The 19,293-nt window shown below is 42.9% G+C and overlaps 1 protein-coding gene across 1 annotated transcript in view; it reads right to left on the reverse strand.

Annotated features, from left to right (window-relative positions):
- ERCC6 (ERCC excision repair 6, chromatin remodeling factor) overlaps nucleotides 1-18,494 on the reverse strand; it is a 76,550-nt gene extending 58,056 nt beyond the window's left edge. Inside the window, exons 1-5 of the mRNA XM_081075068.1 lie at nucleotides 18,299-18,494; nucleotides 13,599-14,034; nucleotides 11,642-11,762; nucleotides 9,629-9,740; nucleotides 4,260-4,959 (exon numbers count right to left, since the gene is read on the reverse strand). Coding sequence (XP_080931194.1) covers nucleotides 4,260-4,959; nucleotides 9,629-9,740; nucleotides 11,642-11,762; nucleotides 13,599-14,020 — 1,355 coding nt within the window. The 5' untranslated portion in view covers nucleotides 14,021-14,034; nucleotides 18,299-18,494. The remainder of the gene's footprint in view (nucleotides 1-4,259; nucleotides 4,960-9,628; nucleotides 9,741-11,641; nucleotides 11,763-13,598; nucleotides 14,035-18,298) is intronic.
- Between the last annotated feature and the right edge of the window lie 799 nt (nucleotides 18,495-19,293).

Genomic DNA, 19,293 nt, shown 5'->3' on the forward strand with positions numbered 1-19,293 from the left:
TTTAGAAAACCATGTACAAACCAAGGCTGCCAAAAGCTACAACCTCAGAAAGGAAAAGAATGTATACGTCGACTTAAATACATCAACTGGTTCTCAAATTTGACAGTGCATCAGAATCACCTGGGAAAACCTTTTAAAACTGCCACCTGGTAACCCCATGCTAGACTTCTAAACTCCATACCTGCACCGGCCGGGCTCCCAGGTGATTCTGCAGAGCCAGACTGCAGGCTGGGAACCTTTGTTAGTCTGTGCTTGTTGCCAAGGAAATATAGGCTGTTAGGTTAGCAAGTTAAACAATATGGCTGGCTAATGAAAGCGCAAGTGGTTCAGGGTATGGGTTTAAGTCAAACTACAAACACTAACCCGAATTGTGCCAGCAGCAGACTAAGCTTATTTGGAAGGGCACCCTCTCACTCAGGACGTAACCCTACCCACACCCCAAGTCTGACCCAAGCAGCGCTGACCACTGCTGGGAAAGAAGCCAGAGTGGGTGACATTTATTTGTGTTCTGTCTCAAGGCTGGCAAACAGCTGGCATGAATACTGATGCTTCCCCCCTTGCCCAACGCAGACATCACTCATGGACTAGAGGTGCACTCTTTCCCAGGGAACCCAACCGGGACCTCTGTCTCCCCCTGAACAGACTACCACTGCCCAGGGTGGCAGCTAGCTGATGAGGCGGGGGCTTACGTGCTCCCTGTCCTGAAGCAGACAGCTTAGAAACGGGGCCTCTGCAGACCACTGCCACCACACCAGTAACCAAGGCAATCCAAACGAGACCCCTGAAGAAATAATGTACCTCCAAGGAAAACAAGCATTTTCCTTGTCAATGACACACCTGAAGTTTTGGACAAATGTGGCAAGTGTTAAACCTGCATCCTAAGGTCCCAATCAACACACCTGAACTAGCCAACAGACACGGCCCTGTGCTGGGATGAACCGCCTCCAGTCTTCCCCAAACACCCAGTCTGAATTCATTATTCCCTTCACACTGGTTACGGCCTGTCTGCGTCCACGTCCCCTAAAAGACTGCAAGTTTTTTGCTGGAAACCCTAGAAGCCAGGCCTAGAATGCAGACATGCATTCATGCAGTGAGAGCCAAGACGAAGCAATGGCAGTTGACCTGTCTCAACTGGGAATTGAGAACAGAGGCAGCAAGGACCGCTGATCTTTGATCACTTTGCGGTGAATGTGATCAAACATGTGGAATGTTTGGTCTTCTAGGCAGCTCTGGGCTGTCCTGGCTGTACAGACTGGACGACATAAGTGACATGCACGTGCTCATCTGAGACACACGTCACTCAAACACTGAAAATGTGTTATTATTTTTTTTTTTTTGAAAATGTGTTATTTCTATTAAGTCTTTACTTGGCTCCGAGAGCTCCCAGACCCAAGCTTTCTAAAGCAGCAATACATTTTAAGAGCTTAACCTCATTACTACGAGATATTAGGGTATCTAATAGAAACTTTGGTACCACAAAATTAAAATTAAAAAATAATGGATGTTTTGTTGTAAGATCTGCATATCACTAACATGTAAGAACTGACAGAATACTTACTTCTAAGAAGTAGCTCATCCATCCTGGTACATTATCGGAGGTATGAAAATGAGGGGACACACTGAGGAGACGGCCTCCAAGTGAAATTTAGTACAAAGAAGGAAGCAGGACAAAAATGTGGGAAAGGGAAAATACATGGGAAGTTTAATAAATGGTTAAAACTTCAAAGACTGATCTGAGGTCTTAAGCTAAATCAGAAAGTAGGATCTAAGTGCTGTTATCCAGTTCCACAAAAGGTTAAGTTCTAAAGAAGGACCTGTAGGAAATTTCCACGGAGCATTAGTTAAAAACAAAGATATCTAGTTAGGAATAACCTAGTGCTGATGAAAGACCTATGACTTTCAAGTTGAGAGAATAAAGGGGATGAGATGTATAGGAGCCACCCACTTTCACTTCAAGGAGTTTAAAAGAACATTACAATTAACAGGGCTATGACTAATACATATTTAAGTTCAAAAAAAGATGCATAGCCTGGGCACATGGGTCTAAATTCTAACCGTTAGGAAAAACTCATTTTCTATATTGTAAAATACACGGGGCTTTATTCAGCTCATCCATCATCAAACCATTGCTAAAATAAGAAATCCTAAAGTCTTTTTCTTCACCCAAGAGAATGCCATTACAATTTCAATCTGTCTACAAAGATCAACAACAAGAAGTAACAAAATATAAAGAGTGACTGGCATTTCTAAAATGTTCTTAATATACTTCTCAATCCTGAGTATTTTATTTTCTTTTAACGTCCCCAATACAAAGAGTACCAGAGGAGAAGCAGCACAAACATTTCAACGTGGGTATCTGCAGTCTAACAGCCTTAATAACTGTAGCTATAAAATTTTAAGAGCTATAGTATTTTGGTGGCGATTAGCGTTATTGATATTTTTGAAATTCATTTGAGATTTTACTGTAACTTTAGCAAAAAACTGACTTATAATATAGCTTTAGAAATAATAAATTGTTTGACAATCTTAACATTATTAAGAAAAACTTAAAACTTAAACTAAATCCATATTAAAAATTCAATCAAAATAAATTGTTCTCGATCAAAATACTGATATATTTAAAATATACTTAATATTGACCCAATTTAATGGGAAAAACATATTGCTCCATTTATAGTCAATATGTTGAGATTAACACTTATTAATTCTCTACAGTAGTTAAGAAAAAAACTGATACCAACTCACTGTTCAAGAATATTGAGCAGTATCCCTCAAAAAGTTTCAGATATTCAACCTGCAAAATAACTTTAAAGTTGCACTGAGAAGTGGCAAACTTAAGCCACTCCTCAACCACGTATTACGTAAGATACCACTACAACGTGAGTGTAACAGCTCTAACAACTGGATTTAGGTCATAGGTCCTCAAATTATTTGTGAAAAGAACCATGCTGCATCTTCTTTAACCTTTTCACTGCATTAACTAATTTCAAGTTTGTTCTCCAAAGTGTGTCAAAAATTCACAGAAAATAATTACACTATTTGTATTGTTAAGTAAATATAATTAAGGTGCTACATTTTATTAAAATAAATGATTAAAGTATAAAAATTTCCTATCGTTATTCATTCTTGAAAAACACAATATAGAAAAATGTACATCTGCTTTCCTAAACTTCCTTTCTGGAACAATGAGCTCGTGGGGTCAAGTCGAACGCCGCAGTCAGCGGTATGGAAATATCATTCGACTCTGGTCAAACGTCACAGCGAAAATATAAAAAGGAATGTATATGGCAGTCGATGTGGGTCATCTGCAGTTAAGTAACAGAAGAAAAAGTATCAGATCAAGATCAGGTCAATGGAAAGCTAAAACACACACAATAAACTAACGAGGTCTCCCTACGTTGAGAAAGAAGAAAAACCTGTCGAGAATTGGGGAAAAGCCATCCCTGGAGCAAACATTTAAAAAGGCGACCTTGGTAAGCTAACATGTGAGAGTGAAGCCGCGGCACTGCTGTGCTGGGAAGACGAGGTCGAAACACCTGCATCACACACTGTTCCTGGCTCACAGAAGGTGTGTGGCAGCGTCATGCTGACTCTACAAGCGACGTGTTCACCTTCCTTTCTGTCTTACACCTTACTTGCAGCATACACTGACAAAGTCACGGAAATAAAAGCCAAAGGAAGTCTCTAGCACGAAAAAAGAGTGAACAAGAAAGGTATACATATGAAGGACATTTCTGACATGAGAGAGCTTTATAATTCTGTAGACAACGACTTTTTCAAGACAAGGAGGGAGGATTTAAGAAAGCAAGTTTATTCTTGCATATGCTAAAGCTTAAATCTCAGCTCTTATTTGAAGGAAAGTCCTCTAAAATTACTTTCCTGCTTCAAAAGAAAAAACAAAACCACCCAACACACACTCCATAAGCCAACCTTTTCCTTCTGCTGACCTGTCACAGGGCGGCCACCCTGGGTGTAAAGGCACATGACACAGCCCATGCTTCCAGCCTCTGCACTGCCTCCTGCCCCAGTCCTTCCCCCCCAGCTCTTCTTCTTGGACTTGCCGCCAGATGAGTGAGGTCAGTTTCTAGAGGAGTCAGGGGATCTGCTGATTCTAGCAGGCTAAGGCTGCAGGAAATCCAACCTTTGGATAAATGGGCATCTAACATATGAAGCTGGATCTAGAACTCTCGTTTAGTTATAAACCTGCAGCCTGAGCTAAAGCAAGCAGTCCAATCTGCTCATTATCTCTGTAGACTGACCTTAACCGCTGCTTGTAGGAAGCTTCATCTCCATCATCTCGGCATCTCACTACTTTCCGACCGCCTCTTCCTCCTGTGGCAGCTTCAGCTTCTTCCCCAGAACTTGGAAAAAAGTCATCATCAATACGCTGCATTTTGACTTTCTTCTGCCACTTCCCCCATTCAGAGTCGCTGCCATCTGACAGCTCAGCCCCCGTGGCTTCCCGCAGCTCTTCCTCCGTGGGAAAGTACTCGGACTCTTCACCCTCAGAGTCTCCCTCCGCCCCCCGCCACACAGCAGACTCCAAGGGTTTCTTTCCTTTCTGCAATCCCACTTTCCCTTGGAACTGAAGAGCCTTCTTCTGGAGCTTCCTGATGTGCTTTTTTAAGCGCTTATCTGTTTTTGAGAGAACTCTGCTTCTCTTCTTTGGTTCGTTTTCATTGAGCATTGGGTTGAGTTCAGAAGTCACCAAGGCTGGAGTTTTTCTAGCTGCCCTTTTCTTACAAGCTCGCTTCTTTCTTTCAAAAGACAATTTTGCTTGATCTGCCAAATACTTTTCAAAACCTGATGCTTCATTGAGCATTAGTTTTCTAGGCTTGTTCTCCTGTTTCTGAGGGATCTGAGTCCCAAAAGGTGTCATCTGGCCAGTGCGGATGAGCTCTTCCCAAGCAGTCTCCTGAACAGGCATGAGCATGCTGCCGAGGCAGGACAGGCCCGCTTCTGAAAGAGGAACAACAATGCACAGGGGACCTGTGTGAAACCTTCCAGGAGTACACAGATTTATTCAGTGCACAGTAGGTACCTACAGATAACTCATATTAAAAAAATACCAATGTACTAAAGCATACTATCTATGAAGAATAGAGTCAAATTCATTACAGCATTCATCATGCCACCTGTAATATACAGGTGCCTGCTCCAAAAGGTGATTTGCCTGCTCCAAAAGGTGATTTCTCAAGAACCTTTTCTAAAATTTGGCATTATAAATACATATTCTCCGTGTGCATCCAAAGACAGACTTAGTCATATGTAACATACAGAGAGACATATATTTAGCTGTGTTTCCTTATCAATTAAAGAGTAACATGGGAGGAAGCACTCTCCCAACTTTCCATGTCACTGCTAACATCAGCATTCAGGTGGAGTGAAACTCAAGAGACAGTAAAATGAAACAGACATCTAAAGAATCAGCATGCACCTAAACAGGTAAAACATAAATGTTAGATCTGCACTGTCCAATATGATAGTTGCCATGGGGTTATTGAAATTTAAGTTGAAAACTCAGTTCCTCAGGTGTACCTGTCATATTTCAAGTGCTCAACAGCCCATGTGGCTAATGGCTACCATAACAGATAGCAGAGACAGACATTCCCATTATTGCAGAAGGTCTACTGAATAGCACTGTGTTAGGTGTGTGAACTTAACTGGCTAAAGAGATAGACTAAAATTGGAAGTTCTGCCAAAGTAATATAAAGTCACAGAAATCATCCCTCTTCCATTACTTAAAATTAATCTCTGGCAAGATTACTACTTTACCTATCACCAAAAGACCAAAACAAGTAAGGCTTAACAGGAAGAAATCCGTATTCTAAAGTCTACGTTTCTTTTTGGCTAATAATGACATGGCCAGTTTCTCATTAAACATGCACTGAAGAAAGAAATACATCAGAAAGTGCACCAATTCTAAATGTACAGCTCAATGAATTTTCAGGAAAAAACAGACCCATGCATTAGCATCCAGATCAAGAAACAGAAATGACTAGCACCCCAGATGTGCCCTTCTTGGCGCCTCCAAGCCTCTGCCCCACCCCAAGATCATGACCTGACTATGAACAGCATAGACAGGTTGCACCTGACTTTGAACTTTATGTAAATGGAAATGTCCATATTCCTGTGCCTGGCTTCTTTTAGTCAACATTATGCTGCTAAGAGTCACACTTATTATTGAATATAGTTAGTTTGTTGATTCTCACTGCTAGTAGTATTCTATTATATAACTACACTATAATCTTCCATTTCTGTTCCACAGGTAATGGACATTTGGGTAACTTCCAGGTTTTGGCTACTAGGAATAATGTTGCTATGAATATTCTGGTATATATGTATATAATTCTCTGGGTAGGTTAAGCGTTAGTGGACATTGCCAAAGTTTTCCAAAATGGTCCTATCAATTTTAAGTTCCACCAACAGAATCTGAGAATTTCAACTAGTCCCCATTCTTGCCATTCCATTTCAGCTATGCCAGTGGGCATGTAGCAGTACTACTTAATGGTGTAATTTGTATTTTCCTGATGACTAATGAACTACCATATCTTTTCATAGATTTATTGATCTTTTCTTTTGAAGAAAATGTTCAAGTCTTTTATCCGTTTTTCTCACAGGCTGTCTGCCTTTTTAAAAAAGGAAGATTTTTAGGCGTTCTTTATACACTCTGGATTTGAGTCCTTTGATTGATATACGTAATGGAAATGTCTCCTCCCACTCTGCAGCTTGCCTCTCATTCTTTTCTGACATACAGTATGCCTTAACTGTAATATAGTTCATTTAACAGACCTTTTCCCTAACAGTGAGCATTTCTGTGTCTCATTAAGCGTTTGCCCAAGACATGAAAATGTTTTCCTACATTACATTGTAAAAGCTTAGTTTTACCACTCACATGCAGATCTACAATCCATTGGAAATTATTTTTGCAATGGTGTAATGAGCCAAGATTCATTTTCTATTCACGTGGATGAACCCAGCACAATTATTAAAAAGATGATTCTTCTCCACAGCACCGCACTGCCACATCTGTCATAAATCAATTGACCATACATGGCTGGATCTGTTTGCTGGACCCTCCCTTCTGTTCCATTGGTCGGTCTGTCTCTCCTTGTGCCATTACCACAGTGACTTAATTACTAGAGTTTGATAACAGGTCTTGCTATTTTGTTCTTCAAGATTGCCTTAACTAACTATTCTAGGCCCATTGTACTTACACATAAATTTTAGAGTCAGTTTGTTAATGTCTCCTGCCCCTCACCCTACACTTTCCATCCCACACCCATTCCTCAGTGCCCCCCCCAATACAGGTGGGTAGAACTGAAATCATTAAAATACTGTATCTTCTGATACATTACCACAGTGTGTTTCTCCATTTACTTAAGTCTTCTTTAATTTTTCAATAATATTTTCTAGTTTTTAGTGTAGAAAGCATTGCAGGAAACTAGATTTTTTGCTAAGATTTATTTCTAGGTATTTGGTTTTGATTATAATTGGCATCTTTACTAAATTTTATTTTTTGTTTTTACTAGTATATAGAAATATAAACAATTTTTACATATTGGCCTTATATTCAATGATATTGCTAAATTCACATATTAATTCCAATAAATTATCCATTGATTCTTTTGGATTTTCTACATAAACAATCGTGCATTCTGTGAATAATAATGGTTTTATTTCCTCATTTCAATCCTTATGCTTTTTATTTTTCTTCCATTTCTATACTGTCCAGTATAATATTTAACAGAAAAGGAGACAGTGAGCACCTCATCTCATCCCAGATCAGAGGAGCAAAGCCAACTGTTGCAGAGTATATCCTACCTACTTCCAGGAAAGGATTCTTTATCTGATAATCCTCACAACCACCTCTGAAATGGAAAATGGGAAAGGAAGCAATGTGAGGAGAAATGAAGGCCTACCATACTTAGGCCTGTCTCATGGGTTCAAAACAGACTTGGAAATGTGAAGGGCCGCAGCCAAGATCTATGCCTGGGCAACAGGGCTGGGGCACACTAAGCCTGGGTTCCTGGACTCATTGTCTTTCCAAACAGGGCACAGGGACAGGGTGGAGGAAGGCGGTCAGGGAGACCACAAACTGATGCCCCCGAGTAGAGATATAATAGGAACCGGGAGCTCAGAAAAAGGGCAAGGCCATAGGTTTACAGATTTGTAGGATACTAGAACCGACATGCCCTCAAAAGCCTTGGGGAACGGATGAGATTACTCAGGGAGGTCCAACAACAGGGATCAGCAAGAAATTCTGAGAATAATCAACATTTCAGATAAAGCCAGGGGGCGGCCGGATGGCTCAGTTGGTTAGAGCATGAGCTCTCAACAACAAGGTTGCTGGTTCAATTCCTGCATGGGATGGTGGGCTGCGCACCCCCCCCCCCCAACAACTAAAGAAATTCCTGCATGGGATGGTGGGCTGCGCACCCCCCCTCCCCCTGCAACTAAAGATTGAAAACAGCGACTTAACTTGGAACTGAGCTGCGCCCTCCCCAACTAGATTGAAGGACAACGACTTGGAGCTGATAGGCCTTGGAGAAACACAGTTCCCCAATATTCCCCAATAAAAAGAAATTTTTTTTTTAATTAAAAAATAAAGATAAAGCCAGAAAAGCTGGCCAAAAATAACTGAACAGAAATGGTCAGAGGACCAGAAGGAAAACCAGGAAAAAGGGATCCCGGAAGGCACAGAAGTATCAGTTGCTGACAAAGGCCAAATGGAGCAAGGGTGAAAGAGTCTTTTGGATTTTAGAAAAATAACTATTAATCCTGGGCAACATTTTACCAAAGAAGCAATAGGAGGTAAAAGATAACAGCAAGTTTCAGGCAGCCAGACAAGAATAAAAATCTGTTGCCAATGAGAAATATGGTACCTCAGCAGCACAAAGCATAGCCATAGGCCCAATGAATTTCTGAGAGATTAAACTTTAAAAGCACATCTCTCTGATATTTTTTCTATTGCCTCAATTAATTCTTCATGATTCTCTTGGCTCATTGAATAAATTTCTGGAGCTTGTAGAAAATATTTGCTTGAAGAGCTTAAATGATAAGAAGTCTTAATCTATATTTCAAGTAGTAAATGACCGAACAGCTACCAACAATTTCTAAACATACATGTACATACACGCTGACTACAGAGATTTCGCTTCAGAGCTGATGCATTTTCCCAGAAGACGCCCATCCAAGGCAGTGTCTAAACATCATGCCACAGTATAACTGGAACAAAGGTGTCTTTTCTTAAATAACAAAACTAATGCTTGGAAAGCCTGCCTAATGTCTCAAAAAGATATGTGAAAGCAATTCTATGAATGCTGATTGACGATGCTGGGCTTACAAAATGTCTCATTCAATCGAGATTTTAGTTGTCTTTATGAAATTATATAAGAATGTTAAGATTTCTGATTTATTCAACATAATAATAAATGTGTGCCAACAGCCAATAGCAGACTTTCGTTCTCTAAAATCCCCACATGACTTAAAAAGGATTTGGTTCTGCAGGTGTAGAAATGTACACGGTCCTCACCGCCCAGGCTGGGACTGAGGAGAGATCCTCCACTGACTACAGGCATCAGGCATCCACTCAAGAACACAGAGACACTGTTCCCAAAACCCTCACCTGCATCCTCCTCCTCCAGACTGGCGTGATCTATTTCAACTTTTACCTCCACTCCTCCGAGGATGGCCTGCAGACGTTTCTGTTTTGCTGTTATCTTCTTTAGCTGTTGTTCCTTGAATGGTAAATATTGAACACAGAAAACAGCAATGAAGTGATTTCTTGTTTAACACAAAAGACAGCAGTACAAAATTTAAAAACTTTAATTGAGAGCAATATAAAAATAAAAGAAATTTCATATATTCCAATTATAGAGAACCTTATTTGAGCAACTGCCACTTTTCTAGCAGGAAGCAGGCTGCGAAGCATTTCCTTCAGGCAGGTATCTATATCCGCCCCCGCCGCCCCCCTGACTGGGATGCACACAGCTTTCCATGTGCGGAGCACTGACGTTCACATGTACTGACTGCCGATTTGGGAGGTGGCACTGCTCTATTTGGGTCCCCAATTACAGCTGGGTAAATCACCACACTTCTCTGCGTTTCTGACCTTAGAGCCAATGGGCTATGAGCTCAGTAGGCTGTAGGAATAAGAAACATAAACAGGAATGTTCAAAAGTTGAAAAGGTCAGTCCCCCTTGATAACCTACCATATTTACGATTGTCCTTTACAGTATTCCACCCAATCACAAAACTTTAAAACGAATATATATTTAGGTATGTCCTTTTAGCCCACTCACCCAGACTCTTCTCTGACTTGTCATACTCTCCATCACCAGAGCTCAGGTATGGGGCCATTCCTTGGGCCTCCCCAATTAACTAGGCCGGTGGTACCTGGTTCTTCTTAAGGTCAAGAATGTTTGAATACCAAATATGTGTGTGGGGCAAGGAGAAATCCTGAATATAAAGGCCATGTTGTAATGATTTGTTCATTCATTTTCTCTTCCAATTTTTCTCAACAAAATCTCATTGAAAACAGCCTTTCTCTCTGAACAGTCTATCTCTAAACATCAAAGAGCTGCTAAAGATAGCAATACAGAACTGAGTTGGATTATTGCCGAAAGCAGCCTCGTTTGATCTTCTCCTCTCCCTTCAATCCCAGCCCACCGGAAGCCCAGAGTCAGAAAAGGTCTCTGCACATTAACTCACAGGCTCCCACAAGCGGCCAGGTGCCCCCTCTCTGATTTGGGGAGACCCCGGCTGCCTCAAGCCACTGCTAGCTGTATTTTGGGCTGCTATTCTGGAGGTAAGTGAGAGAAGATGGGGTGGTAAAGATAATAGGACTGGTAAGTGGAAAGCAAGAGATGGAACGGAGTCTCTACATACCCCATCAGTGGAGCTTAAATGAAAGATGCAAAGACTCTACTCACTATAATGAAACAATCACAAGAAAAAGGACATGTATTAGTCATTTTGGATGGGCAGAAACAAAATGATCAAAACTAGTCATTCCTATCTACTGCAATGTATTTTCATAAAGCATACATAAATCCTACAGTGTTTCAAACCTCGTGAAAACAATGTCACCAGTAACAGATATTCCCTACCCTTAACTTAAGTTCTATAAGTGTAGACCCAGTGTGGCTGAGTGATGACTGCAACACCTAAGGCCAGGTTCTCAGACAGCGAGCATGAGCATATGAGGGGTGATGGCTATATCAACAGGAAGTAGACTATAAACAATCAGAGCAGGCAGGAGCTAAGCAGGAAAAAGTTCACGCAAGACGAGGTGACAGAGTGGAGGCTGGCACACCCAGGAGTCTCAGCTGGCTAGAAGAAAGCAGTGAAGCTAGGAAGGCTATGAAAGTATACAGTGAGGAGGGACGCAAAGCCAAAAAAGTACCTTTTTTTCAAATATGTATGTGGGAGTATGTGTGTGTGTGATCTTTTAAAAATACTCTTTTAACAGAGGATGTTAAAGGGAAACAACTGAAAAAGTAAACATACAGAAAGGAATTCAAAATTTTCTATTAGAAACATTATCTTAAATACTTTACAGAACACTTCCTAAATATTAAATGAGCCTAAATGATGACTTTTTCAAAAATGCAATACTTAATGTGCTATTTGGAATCACCTTATTATACTTCTGTCGTTTTACAGAATCTAGTTTCCGGCTGATGTCTCTGTTGGTGGCAGCTTGAGGACTAAGTTGTTCAATAATTTTATTGATTTGCCTTAGGGATGCCGTACATGACCTGAAAAATAAGATAGAATGTCTATTTTCCACTCTGGTAACATTTTTTATAGCATAATATAGAGAAATACTAAAAACATGCCCCTTTTATTTATTAACTGAAAGATCAAAGAAACTAAACCAGAATGCATATTCTTGTTGGCCACAAATAGAACTTGAAGAGTTGTTAGAAGTTTAAGGTGACTAGTGTTTTATCTGACTTATTTAAAGCAGCTCATTCCCCTTTGTAAGCTGCTTCATTCATTCTACAAGCGTTTTAAATGTCTACTTTAGTCAAGGGACTGTGCTAAAGCAATGTGGAATAAGTGGCCCTTTTATATGAAAAAATGCATAATACATGGATTTTTTTAAAGACGATTTTTAAAGCAGTTTTAGGTTCACAGAAAATTAAGAGGTAGGTACAGAGATTCCCTCATACCTCCTGCCTCAAACATGCACAGCCTCCCCCATTATCAACAAGGCTTTTTAAAGCCCATTATGGAAGTCTCCCAAAGTTTGGAAAAGTACTAAAAATGCTTAAACATTTTCTTACATAAGTCAGACACCCGTGACAACACTTTTCTTTCAAGTGACTAGAAATCACATTTGCTATAGTATTACACTTTGTAGCATGAAGGAAAAAAATTCAATTTATAGTACCTTTCTCCTAAAATCGACACCATAGAATTATACTCCTAATTTTCAAAACACAAATTCAATCTTCACATTTGGGTAATTTGCTATTTGTATCCTTTATGGATTTCAGCCTAAAAGATGTTATCAATGCAAGTTACTGGCAGTGTAAGCACCATGTGTCACCACCCATCTAGAGTTAGCTGCCTTGTGACTCTGCTGTCACGTCTGCAAGCAGTGAGCACATTTCTAAAGTCAAATGTAAAAGGTGTGTTCATTATAAAGAGTTGAGGTCCTCACACCTGAAGGTTAGACATCAACTACTCACGAATACCTGCTACTCAAGAGGCCAAAAGAATACACCAGGAAACGTGTTAACAAAAAACATATCTTCTAAGTGCCAGCAGCTACCTATACTACTACCTCCTCTCCCCCAGCAGGGTCCATCTAAGACTGTACCGTCTCTACACCCAGTCCCCCCTTTCCTTTCTTGGTTGCTTGACACTGCCTAGCACACTGGGCATGGCAGGGAAGACTGGCAATGAGGAGGGAGTGAGCTCAATCATCCACCCGCCTTCTCGCCCAGGTCCAGCCCTCCCCCACCCCCACCCCAACCCCACCAATGTGTTAGGCTCAACAGGGCCCTTGTCTGTTTCTCCTCTAAAACACAAAGGAAATCTTCATGGGACTTCATCTTCCTTTACAGAGTCAAAAGCAGGACAGAAGAATGGAAAAGAAGGGAGGTATTCTCATTATTTCTAGAAGTACAAATCTGAAAAATCACCGAAAGACTGGCACATTCAATTTAGGGACAGAAAACTGGAAAGAAACTACAGGACAGAGAATAATGTGAGGGGACAGATATGTTCCTCGAATCTCGAGCAAAACACATCAGAACTGTAGGTACACTTCTCCTGAGAACCTTTTTGTGCACATGCTGTGGGTTCTGGGTCACTTACTTCTTTCTCTCCAGGACACAACGCATCAACAGGCTGCTGTGAGCTGGACTGAGACCCTAACTACCTACCACGTACAACACTGCTCCAAGGGAAAGGGCTGAGGTTCAGACATGAGGTCGAGAACTGCCCTTACTGATTACTGACTCCATCCTCCGACTAAGAGGTCCTATGATTCTCCTAAATTTCAGGAACACTGCAGCTACTAGCTGAATTTGTCCATCACTATAAACACGACTCTGCAATCAGAGAAGATGGTCCACACTCACGTGAGGTCATCCAGGACGGACTGATACTCCTTCTCCGCATCGGCGAGCTGGGCAGCACGGCTGGCCTCCTGGATGGCACTACCCACCTGCTGAAGCACACCCTGCTCCAGCACGTCCTGGTCGTAGACGTCCACATCCAACCCCTGCAGTTCCAGCGCCTGCGCACTTGGCTCCACTGCCTGGATCTGACGTCTGCTGATGTGCAGGAGGGCAGGCCCTCTCCTCAGAACTTCCATCGGACACCCCTCAGCGGAAGGGGGTGACCCATGAGCAGAGGAACAAGAGGGGAGGCTGTCCTCCATGGCCACACCGCCAGCATTTTCTTCTTTCATTGTTGCTTCTTCACTGTGACCCACATACTGACTCTGTAAACAGTCTTGCTCCTGAGTTTGACTTGAGGGGGGGAGTTTGTCATTTGCCATCCTCTACAGACTATCTAAAAGGAAAACATTTTTTCAATAAGCCTTTTGGTTATATAAAATTGATAGTTATATAATTTCTTAAATATTTTATAAAGCAGACTGATTTCTCAAAAGTAATAATCTTAAATTTCCAAGTATTATTTTTCTTAAAAGCAATCTATTTTCTTGAGTTCTGACAACAAATAAGAAAAACTGACCAAAAGAAAAAAAGAAAAAAATGCAGTATCAACAACAAAGGACATCTGGGTGGCCAGCTAAGAAAGCTGGCTACCCAAATCCTGAGTGACACCCAGAGTCTTCTCCAAATCAACTGAAGTCCTTTGACTGTTGCTTTCCCAGGCAGCATCCTCACTGCATTAAGGCACAAATGATTTACATCACAGTGGCATGATTAACTCCAACGTACAGATTTAGATTTAGTGCTGTACGGAGAGAGCTTCTGTAGGAATCTGACATGAGAAACTCTGAGGTTGAACATTTTCTCCAATGAACACAAACTCTGAACAAGATATAATCATACTATCACTCAAATTAGAATCTGAGAAAAATAAAAATATTCTCAAAAGTAACTCCATTTCACTGCGTGATATAATTTCTTACCCAGGAGGTTGACAAACACATAAAGCTGGATAATATCCAGTATAGACAAGGACGATCCACCCTCACACAATGCTGGTAAGAATATAAATTAGTGAAGCTCTTTTGGGAGGCAATTTAGCAGTATCTATTAAGATTGAAAATGCACGAGGTATTATTCCAGAGAAATACATATGTACAAGCATGTTCATTTTAGCATGTTTTTAATATCTTAATATAGGCATTAAGCATATTCAGTGCTATTGACATCAAAGTGAAAAAAGCCACATAGCATGAACACATTTACATTGAAAAATGCGAATCTGCATCTGTGTATATGGAATGCATTCAAAGTGATCTGTAGATAGTTGGGGAAGGCAAGCAGAAGGGGCAGGGAGGAATAAAAAGGAACTTTCACATTTTATTCCAAGTACTCGGGAACTCCTTGAATGAAAATGTATTCACTATATTACCTGTATAACTCTATCTAATAAGTAGATTATAAAGCAACACAATGACCGAGACAGCATTGCTGTTAATTTAACTGTGAATAAACTAAGGTTGCTTTCAGCACTGAAACTTTATTTCTATGAAACGACAAGTTCCCCCAATTAATGATCGTTCCTCATTAAATAAAACGATCCCAGTGGCCAAGCACTGGGATGTGGAGATGCCAGGAGCCTCACATCCTCCTGAGCTGAGTGGCTCACTCTCTAGTGGAGGAGAAGCGTGTCAGCAACACCACAGTGGGGAAGACCTGTAGAAGAGACACGGACAAGAGACCACGTGGACAGAGAGGAAGGGACAATGCATTGGGCCTGGAGTTCAAGAAAGATGTACACGCTAAGATTTGAACACCTGGCCCAGGGTCCGATACACAGGAGGTGCTCAGTATGTGCTGAGAGGAAGTTAGGTTCAGAGTCTTAAATAACAAGTCTGGTCTGGACAACTGAGTCACTGGTGAATTCAGTGACAAAAATGAAATCTCAGGAAGGAAGCAGATAGGAAGCAGGGAGATGGGCTGGGGGCGCACTTATGAACCGCCAGTAACGCATCCAGGATCCAGAAGTGCAAACCTGGGCTCAGGAGAAAGAGATGTGGCTGAATCACCAGGGCCGACAGCCCCAGGGACCCCAAGGCTATCATAGGTACCAGAGATCCTTTCAGAGGGTAAGATTCAGCTACCACTGAAAAGGTTAAAAGTGAACAACAGAGTAAGACAGTTCCTCCATTTGGGGGCCTTCTGATTATTTTCAGGAAAAAGGATCAGCTTAGTGCTCTATCATTAACTAGTCTCCATTTTCAACAGAGGGCAGGATTCTGGCTCAGAGTCTTAATACTAGCTGGAATTTAACAATTGTTTTCATTTTTATTTGCACATATGCAAGGATTTCTTATTCAGTTAAAGAAAGACATTAATTCAACCAAAAATATGAAATAATACTGTAGTATAAAACAAAGTTAAAATAATGACGTTTGCAGAAAACTTCTAATAATAGAAAAGGAAGAAGAGGAAATGATTAAAAGTGGGAAATGATATGGCAAGTTCACACAAGGAAACTAGAAAGGGTTCAGTGAATTTCGCAATTATCAGGCCACTGGTTATCTTAGTAAAAGAAGTTTCAATGGAACAATGAGGACAAAAATCAGGCAATAGTGAGTTAAGCGAGCACATGAGGAAAAAGAGGCCACAAATGGGTAGCCTACTCTTCTAGGAGCTTGCCTATGGAAGAGAGACAGCTGGAATGATAAAGTAATAATGGGTTGGGGGAGGAAAGTTAGGTCAAGAAAAACTATAGAATGCAATAGCTGGAGAGGGAGTAGGGACGTAACCTACACAAAATGTTGCACAAGAAGCAGAAGCAGGAAAAGATCAAGTATAGAAATAAACAGAAAGCACAATACATCTTTCTCTGACTCCAGCAAATTTGTAGCTACAGAGGAGAGAAGATGAGGTGAACCATACCAAAAATATCCCATAAGGCAGGAAGTTTGGGCGTTTTCTGAATCGGGGGACAAACTTGAGAAGAACAAGATTCTGGAATAAATGTTCTGTAGAAGAGAAAAGCTAATGGGAAACAAAGATAGGTGACAGAAATGGAGGGCCTACCTAAGGTTGCTCCCTCCAAACCCACAGACGGCCAACACTCCCCAAGACTGTAAAATTTCCTCCTTCAGTAATTAACAGTCCAGGGGATATGTCACATTTGGGGATTTTCATAGCAGAAGTAGCAGAGGGAGACAAAAGGGCATGGAGTAAAGATGCTAAAGAAGAGGACAGTTCAACTTATTGACCTTGGGTGTTCAAGCTGGGTAGATTTAAAAATAATCAAGCCAGAAGAGACTAGAGGAGGAAGGGTGGAAGGGCAAACAAGGGAGAGAGAGTGAAAGGAGGAAGGAAGGATGAAAAAAAGAAAGGAAGACATCAAGAAGCCACTTGAAGAGAGACTCTGGACCAAAGAGCATGTTTTCTGGAGTGAGAGCTGAAAACAAGGAGGTTCTCGTCAGAAGGTAAACAGAGTCAGAAGTAAAATAAATCATCCATTTAACAAATATTTATTGAGAGTCAATTACACCAGGCAATGTGCTAGGTTACCTGTTTCTGTCTCCAAGAGCTTAGTCTCTAAGACCAGTTTTTAAGAATTACACCAGTATACATATACATATTTAGTATATAAATATGTACTAAACCTATATACCGGGAGTGCCAAAAAAATGTATACACATTTTAAGAGATGTCATCTATGCTCTAGCAGTACTTCGCCGTAATCAGAAGTGTGTGGACACTGATGGTCACCACTGTGAGCACCTCTTGTAACTGCAGGAGTCAAACGTGACTTGTATTCATCTTTTGTTATCGGTATACATTGAGTATTACAATTTTAATAGTTTTTTCCTTTCTTAAAATGTGTATACATTTTTTTGGCACCCTCTGTATGCACACACACACACACACACACACACACCCCCGGCGGGGGAGGGACTAAGTGAAGGGGGGGCAGCCGGGACCAGGTCACGCACAGCCTGAAAACGCAGCCTGAACTTTACTTCACGTGCAACTGGAATGTCTTCGACGGGTTTTGAACACAGTAATAATGGGGGCGTGACCCAACTGACGCTTGTGAAAGGCCACCGGCGCTACTGTGTCCGTAAGGGACTGGAGGAAACAGTGCAACAGGCGCTAACGGGGGAGGGTCCGGGTGACCGGTGACAGCGTGTGCACGAGGCCGACAGCGGTGCCGCGGACGCTCCGTGGGAAACGGCCACAGCCTCCACCGTCAGCCTGCTCCACCTCCCTCACACACTCCTACTTGACTGCGCCAACGCCCGACGCGCCCGACGCGCACTCAGTCCGATTCTCCTCCAAACAACCACCCCGGTGTCTGACCCAGATCAAGCCGGGCCTGGCCGCTCCGCGCGCGGGGCCTGACACCAGGCCAAGCAGCCCACGCGTCGAGGCGAGCCCGCGGCGCGCGCGGCCACAGGTGGGGGCCCCGCCGGCGCAGGTGAGCGTGCGCCGCCACGTCACTTCCGGCCGCAGGCGGGCCCGCACGGCAGGCGCGCGCCCGGACTGCGAGCCGGCTCCGGCCTCGCGCGCGGACGGGCTCTTTGACGCGAAGCGGGGTCGCAGCTGTCTGGGGAGCCGGAGCCAGGCCCAGACGTTCCCCGCCCGATGTTCATCCCCGCCGCGCCAACACTCACCCCAGGGCCACGCGGCCGCCGGTGCGGAAACGGAGACACCAGCACCACAAGCAGCAGCTGAGAACTTCGGCGGGGAGAAGCCACGGCGCCTGCGTCTCGGGCCTGCCTGAAGCGCCGCCCCGTAGACACCTCCGCGCCGCCGCCAGGGGCCGAGAACTTCGACTGGGAGCGGCCAGGGCGCATGCGTCTTGGGCCCGTCTTAAGCGCCGCCCCCAACAGTGGCCTGACAGGCTTGCGGGGGTGGAGCCTACAGCGCATGCGCTGGGCTGCTGGGTTGCTTTGGAACGGCGGGCAAGACCACGTGGTTTGAGAGTGGGGTGCAGCCCCGCCTTGCTTGACCCGGGTGTGGCTTGGGACGGTCACTTCACTCCTGGTGAACATGGCTCTGTAGTAAGGCGGTTATAAGGATTAAAAGACGTGTTTCCAGAAAGAAAGAGGTATTGGAGTAGGCCGTGCGAATGTAAATGCTTACAATTAACCGTGAACTCCGAAGAGGAAATAGGTTTAGGGAAGGGAGCTGTCTTGAGCTCCGCACCTGTCTGTAGCCACAGCCGGAGGCATTGTGACCTCCCTTGATAATCTGGCGCGGCTGTGAGCAGGTGAAAAGTAGGGGGAGGGCTTAGCTGGACCCCCGTTCTCACCTGAGCTGGGGCGGTGCGTGTGCTTACTGCGCTTTTATGCACGTCGGGATTGCATCAGTGAGTCCATCATTTAGTACCGGTCCTCAGATCAAAGGGGTAAGGGGAATTTGAAGAAACAAAATGTCCACACATAGGCTCAGAACAAAGGAAGGAAATTAATCCTCACCTGAGGAAGGAGTAGCCCTAGTGGGTGGGAGCTGTACCCAATGACAGCGCTCAGCCCAGGGATTCCGACACTGGGAGAGGGTGGGTTTTCTGGGCTCCAGAAGCAGAAAGGTCCTCTGGGCATGACAAGGGAATGGTGGCAAGGCTCTCTGGGGCCTGGGTAGGGAAGTGCCTTATTCATTTTGAAGA

Source organism: Rhinolophus hipposideros (assembly GCF_964194185.1).
Source record: "Rhinolophus hipposideros genome assembly, chromosome: 15".
NCBI classification, from domain to species: Eukaryota; Metazoa; Chordata; class Mammalia; order Chiroptera; family Rhinolophidae; genus Rhinolophus; species Rhinolophus hipposideros.